The sequence below is a fragment of the Epinephelus moara genome, chromosome 23, assembly GCF_006386435.1.
Source record: "Epinephelus moara isolate mb chromosome 23, YSFRI_EMoa_1.0, whole genome shotgun sequence".
Taxonomy (NCBI): domain Eukaryota; kingdom Metazoa; phylum Chordata; class Actinopteri; order Perciformes; family Serranidae; genus Epinephelus; species Epinephelus moara.
The window spans coordinates 27,544,161-27,551,120 of record NC_065528.1 but is presented as its reverse complement, the minus strand read 5'-3'; the positions used below and the strand labels follow the sequence as shown (position 1 = coordinate 27,551,120).

General features: G+C 40.6%; 1 protein-coding gene across 2 annotated transcripts; it reads right to left on the bottom strand.

The window, feature by feature from the left end:
- Window positions 1–121: 121 nt before the first annotated feature.
- On the bottom strand, window positions 122–4,069 carry LOC126384940 (transcription termination factor 2, mitochondrial-like). Of its 2 annotated transcripts, none has more exons than XM_050036390.1 (2): window positions 3,913–4,069; window positions 122–2,026 (listed from the first exon to the last, which is right to left on the bottom strand). In XM_050036390.1, exon 2 carries the CDS (start codon window positions 2,017–2,019, stop codon window positions 880–882), a length of 1,140 nt encoding a protein of 379 aa, XP_049892347.1. In that variant the 5' UTR covers window positions 2,020–2,026; window positions 3,913–4,069; the 3' UTR covers window positions 122–879. The 2 variants fall into 2 exon arrangements, with proteins under 2 accessions (XP_049892347.1, XP_049892348.1); XM_050036391.1 differs by lacking the exon at window positions 3,913–4,069 and adding an exon at window positions 2,160–2,263.
- Window positions 4,070–6,960: the final 2,891 nt, after the last annotated feature.

The window sequence follows — 6,960 nt, the reverse complement described above, 5'->3', positions numbered from 1 at the left end:
ATTTGTGACTAGAGTCTGACTCCAGACTAAGTCATGTGACTGTACACATAAAGACACACAGTACATGTGAAAACACTTTGCTCTGGAGACTGGTGTTTTAATCACTGAGAGGAAAAGCAGCTTTTTGACACTTAAAAATTTAATTTAAAAACGTACAAATTTACACGTGGCATTTTTGTTCATCTGAAGTTCAGTTACAAAAATTGTTAATCATAGTAGTGAATCTTACATTACAAGAGTGACAGCCTTTCATTTGATTGGCACTCACGTCCATGCATCACTGGTTCAATGTTTGTGGGTATATTCCTTGGCATACAGTATGTGTATGTGTCTCTTAGGCGACATCCACACTAATGCATGTTTCTTTTAAAACCTACTATTGCTATGTTTATGCCTGGTGTCCACACTATTCTGGTGTTTTGGAAACCCTGAAACTGGGACCTTTGAAAACGCTGCTGACACCATGTTAGTCTGAAAACTCCTGGGTTGTGTTTTAATCTGGACGAGCAGAAATGGATATGGATGGAGATTAATTCTGAAAATGCTAAAACGCTTGTGTGTGGAGACTGTGTAGTAGTGTGGATGTGGCCTTAAGTCAAGTACAATTTCAGAACAGTCACAGTGTCATATTTTCATAAGAGCCCTCAGCTGTGTCTCAGCATCACATCAGGAGCACTGGCGAAGGCCACAGGCTGAAACGAATTCGTTTCATAATACAGTTGTTCTCATTACTTAAAGTACTGCATTGGTGGAGGTTTGGTATTTCAAACTGCCTCCTTTTCTGTGTCTCGTGCACGAACGTAAAGTCATGAACCCCTACCCAAAATCAGCACCAAATAACATTCGCAAAACGTTAATTTTTCCCACAACCACTCCTATTCACTCCTCAACAGATCTGAGTGGAGCGACAGGGTTAAAGAGCGGCCGCTGCTGCCTGAGCTGCAGCTTGCCGTAAGTCATCTCAAAGTCCTTCTTAGTTCCCACAATAACGTCCAGGCTGCCAGAGCGCACGTCGTACCCGTAGGAGGCCAGCTTCTGGATGCGATAAAGCACGATTTGCGTGGTGAGCTCCAGGACGTTTGGGGACTCCTTCACCTGCTCCATGCACACTCCGACATCCATCAGTCCTTGGAAGCGCCCCATCAGGGTGGGCACGGAGTAGTACAAAATGGCCGGGCAGCGGATCACTATTTGCTTGAGTTCGTCCTTGGAGCAGGCGAGAGCCCCCTCGATGTACGCCAGCGCCTGCTCCATGGCCTCTGGCTGCAGCTCTGCGATGGAGGCTCGGAGGCTCGAGACCAGGCTGAGGAGCTCTTCTGTGGTGAAGCCCCGCTCCCTCAGAAAGCCCAGACTGTCCCTCCAGGCTTCGGCAGGCCGCAGCAGGATGAACGGGTTCTGGCTGAGGAGCTTCTGCAGCCAGACGCGCAGGTTGCCCTCATGTCCTCCCAGGTCCAGGTAGGTCTCCCTCAGAGTGTGGATGACCTCCTTGTTCAGCTCCACGGGTCGACTGAAGCTCTGCGGGGCACTGGCCATCAACTTGCCGATGATCCTGTTGCTGAGGCGGAGACTCTGGAGGTAGAGGATGTTCGCCTGCTGGTTGTTGTGGTGAGTTAACGTGAAGAAAGAAGCCGGGAACTTCTCAATGATGCTCATCAGTTCCCGCTTGTTGGGGCACACGGACACCCACAGGTCTCGCTGGGCAGCCACGTCCTCCGGCCGACACAGGACAGCTTCAGGGTGAGTCTCCAGGATGCGTGCGATCACTGTTGTGTCTGCGCCCAAGTCCCTCAGCAGGTCAGCAGTCTCAGACACATAGGCCGAGCTCTCAGACAGAACCCAGCCCTTCAACTTGCGCACCTTTCGGATGTCCACCGACAGCTGATAGAGGGAGTCCACTGTGAGCTGGTTCTCCAGTCTTTTGTAGGGGGACGTCATTGTGGAGGCGGAGGCAGAGGGAGGAAGGAGGAGCCTCATCCTCTGGCAGTAGGTGCACATGGAGGCGGTTGTGACGCGAAGCATTGTGATTCTGCATGGAGCGCAAAGAACATGAATAAGGACATTAAACTTGGAAGATGGCACCCCTGACATAAGTGTCTTAATTTGTGTCAGAAATGCATTTTGTTTAACACAGACATTTCAAAAAGTGAGTAAAAACCTACATCAGGACTCGTTACAGCAGATCCCTCATCACAGATTGTACGTACACTCAGCTGCCAGTTTATTAGCCACATATAGCTTAAACTAGTGAGTCCTGCAGAGCTGCAATTGTAACAGATCAGATCATGTGACCCAGTACCAGACTTTAGTTGAGTGGTTAGGGTTAGTGTTTATGGGCTGGATCATGGACTCTCACGGGTCACAGAATTAGATATATCACAATTAACAATGATTTACTGATTTATTGTTTGGTCTGTAAAATCACAGAAAATGTTAAAAAATGCCACTAACAATTTCCTTAAAGCTAAATGAACATATTCAGATTGAAAACACTAGTCCAAAACCCAAATATATTTAATTTACTACAATAGAAGAATCAGAATCAGAATCAAAATCAGAAATACTTTTTTGTTCCCCGGAGCAAAATAGTGGTTCGTTACAGTCGCTCTGATGCCAAGAATAGCGAAGTACATAAGTATAAATACGAAGTACAAAGTGTAAAAATATAAAAATAGAATATGTGAAATATGCCACAATGTTAACACTAGCATGTAAAATATTCAAAATATTTTTTTTAAAAATGTATATGCTGAGTATGTAAAGCGTGTAAAACATGTGCGTTATGCCACAACACAATGTCTAAAAATAGTATGTAAAGTTAGAAATTTAAAAATATGTGTATAATGCCACAGTGTATGAAACGATGTATACATACGTAGAAATAAGAATAAGAAATATATACAATATATATGTTAAATATACATTCAAGAGGGGGAAGAATATTACACAGTTGAATAATTGCTGTAATGGAATTATTGTACCAATTATCATTCAGTTAAGATGAAGAAGAAAACCAGCAAACATTTGCATTTAAGAAGCTAGGACCAGTAATTTTCTGGTATTTTTGGATTATGGATTCTTCATCTACAGCTATTGTTTATTTTTCTTTTTATTGTTATTATTTGTTTTTATTTTATTACATTTATTTTTTTTTATTGTATGTTAATACTTTGGACTACATCTTTGCATGAAATGTGCTATATAAATTAAGTTATTATTATTATTATTTCACAAGAAAGGAGCAAAAAGAAAAAATAAATAAACAAAACAAAACATTTGCTTGTGTAACAGATCTGTTTTTCTTCTTTCACATGCTGCTAACAACTTCACGACACCCCAACTTTGTTTAAGGGAAACTGTGAATTACTGCATTTACAGGATCTTTACACACTGAGATGAATTCATTTAACAATTCACTCACAGCTAAAAGCAAAAATAATCGTTTGTATAATTTCAGATGCAGAACAACAAAACTACTATGTTTTATACTTAATTTATGACTCAGAGTGTCATAACAGAGTTTAACTTCAGGATCAACATGCATGTCACATCACTACACAGGCCTATAACTGCAGAGAAATAAAGACTGCAGTACATTCATGATGGAGTACATGCATGTGAATCAACAGGATCAAGTGTAGAGTTTTAGTTAAATTGCATGAATAACTAATGTTCTCAGTTTTCAGAGGCTGGAACAAACAGAGGGAACATTGTGTCCTTGCTGCTGGCTTGTACATGCTATGTTACATGTTATATAGCACATAGGCTACATTATAGCACAGGTAACGTTAAGACCACAACTACACACGACACAAGACACACAGAAATCATGCAGGATGTAACGACAGCGCCAAAAACAACACACACAGAAAGTCTGTTTATGTAAAAAATGAGTTATAAAACAGGTCATATTACCAGCTCCCGAGCCGTGCAGCAGGACAACTCTGAATGACACACCCACTGCTGTGCTTTCATAACAGCAGAGGAGGAGCTGGGCGGAGTCACAGAGCAAGCGAGGAGAAGCACATGGGAGGCATGTGAGTGCGCGCAGCCCGGAGGAGGGCGGTGTTAAACATCCAGCACCGCTCGCAATACTATGTACAGCCGCCGTCACATCCAGTCTGACCTCCCGACACCGGCTTACATCAGTGTGATACTGTGAAAGGTACACTCACACCGTATTGATGCAGTAATGCCCAAAATACAAAAGCAGCATCACTAGTTATGAGTTACTGTCCTTTTCAATCATCTTCCGGCTGTGTTGAAGCTAAGCTAACACAAGCTAGCATACACATCCTGGCTGCATTTACTTCATAAGTCCGACCCACCCCTGACACCAACTTTAATGACTTTAGAAGGTAGACTGGATCTATTTAAGTGTAACATTGTCGTTTACATGCCCAAAATATAAGAGCTATATCGCTAGTTATGAGTTTCTGTCCTTTTCAATCTTCCAGCTGTAAAATAAAGCTAAAGTGTAAGCTAACACAAGCTTACTAGCTTAACATGCAAGATCCACAATTTGAATTTACCTTACTTTAGCCGTTAAGTTTATTGCCCGACCCAAACCTGGCACCAACTTTAATACATTTGGAATAAAGAATATATGTATTTGATGTAATATTGCCTGTTAAACCCCCAAACAAAAGAGATATATTACTAGTAATGCGTTCCTGTCCTTTTCAATCCTCTTCCGGTTATGTGTCGAAGCTAAACTTTAAGCTAACACAAGCTAGCATGTAAGGATACACAGTTTGACTGAAGTTACCCAACTTTAGCCGTTAAGTTTATTGTCCGACCGACCCCTGACGCCAACTTTAATAAATGTGGAATATAAAATAAATTAATATTGATGTAATATTGCCTTTTACAAGCCAAAAATGTAACCTAAGAGCTTTATTAGCTGTGTTTATGTCCGTTTTAATCCTCTTCTGGCTGTGTGTCAAAGCTAAACTGTAAGCTAACACAGGCTAGCATGTAAGGATACACAGTTTGACTGAATTCACCTAACTTTAGCCTTTAAGTTTATTGTCCGACCAAACCCTGACACCAACGTTAATAAATGTGGAATATAACATATATTGATATAATATTGCCTTTACAAGCCAAAAATGTAAGAACTGTATTAGTTATGAATTTGTGTCCGTTTTAATCCTCTTCCGGTTGTGTGTCGAAGCTAAACTGTAAGCTAACACAAGCTAGCATGTAAGGACGCACAGTTTGACTGAATTTAGCACACTTTAGCCGTTAAATGTCTTGTTCAACAGACCCCTGACACCAACTTTAATAAATTGAGAATATATATTACACCTATACTGATGTAATAATGCCTTTCAAGCCAGAAATGTTAGAGCTTTATTGTTAATTTTGAGTTTCTGTCCGTTACAATCCTCTTCCGGTTTTGTGTCGAAGCTAAACTGTAAGCTAACACAAGCTAGCATGCAAGGGGTCAGCCCTATGTTCCCACAGCCCAATGGTCCCACAGCCCTACAAATTTATGAAAAAGGAATACATATACATATACAAATTTATGAAAAAGGAAATGTGGGAACATAGAGCTGTGGGAACATAGGCACACTCCCCATGCAAGGATACATGGGTTTTTTTCCACTGAAAATTATGCCCTGTGTTCCCACAGCCCTATGTTCCCACATTTCTAAGATTTTTCTCAAAATTAGGCCCTATGTTCCCACAGTTCCCATATTTCTAAGATTTTTCTCAAAATTAGGCCCTATGTTCCCACACTTCTAGTACATTTTCAAAATTTGGTCTTGTGTTCCTACATTTCCCTTCAATTTAAGCCCTATCCTTCCACAAGGGTTAGGGTTAGGGTTAAGGAGGATAATAGGTTGGGTGTAATTGGCTACCAAATTGGGAGAAAGGGGGATAAAGTCTGATACAAATTTATGATAAAGGAAATGTGGGAACATAGAGCTGTGGGAACACAGGGCTGTGGGAACATAGGGCTGTGGGAACATAGGCACACTCCCGGATACACAACTTGACTAAATAGTTAGCATTAGCCCTTACTGTATAGTTTACATTAGCAACACTGCAGTTAAGACGACATGAATGAATAACCTTACAATCATTAACAGTCTATCTTAAACTAAATGCTAGATAGTAACATAAACACAGTGTGGCTTAGAGGCTGGAATGAACAAATTAGCTAAAAAGAAAATCTAGCGTGGTGGTTAGCTAGTCAATTAGCTTAACTGTTGGCCTATCCATTAGCATGTTGTGTTTGGGGTTTTGGATTCCTCTGGCCTTTTAATAGCCCAGAATATACTTAACATTATTTTTTTATAACCTCAATACTTGGCCTTTCGTATTTTAATGAGAATTGCTTATAAACATGATTATGACCCGCTGGCATGTTAAAAAATGGGGTACTCCCTACGTTTCCACTGTCCTATGTTCAACAGCTTCACAAGCCCCTAAAATAGGCCTATAACACATAAGACACACTTTACACCTGTCTTCCTAGTAATTAAAAAGATTTATGATTATTTATATGCGTCATTTGATGTAAACCATTGGTTCTCAAACTAATCATACCCTCCTTTAGAAGCCAAAAAAGGTTCATGACCCTTTTACCCACGGTTTTTATCAATCATTAACAATAATTAGGGAAGCAACTAATAAAAAAAGGATCCATGTTGAATTTTAGTTAAGTAAAGGTCAGCAGGATAGCATCAGCAAACTCTTGTTTATTTTCACAGCATAAGTCATTCATTCAACTTTGTTTCACTCCATATTTTTCTCCTGTAATCCACCCCCACCTGCAGTGACTCTATTACCCTAGGGGGGGCTGTTCCACAGTTTGAGAACCAATGATATAAACTAACATTGTCAGAGAATTATAAGAGCTATATTCACAGTTCAAATTGCAAAAGCACAAAGGGAGATGGACATTTCACATGCAGTTTAAATGGTAAAAATTCTCTTCAGTGTCAGATATCA

Coding starts and splice junctions, on each gene's coding strand:
- LOC126384940 (XM_050036390.1), bottom strand. CDS start 2,019: ATGCTTCGCGTCACAACCGCCTCCATGTGCACCTACTGCCAGAGGATG.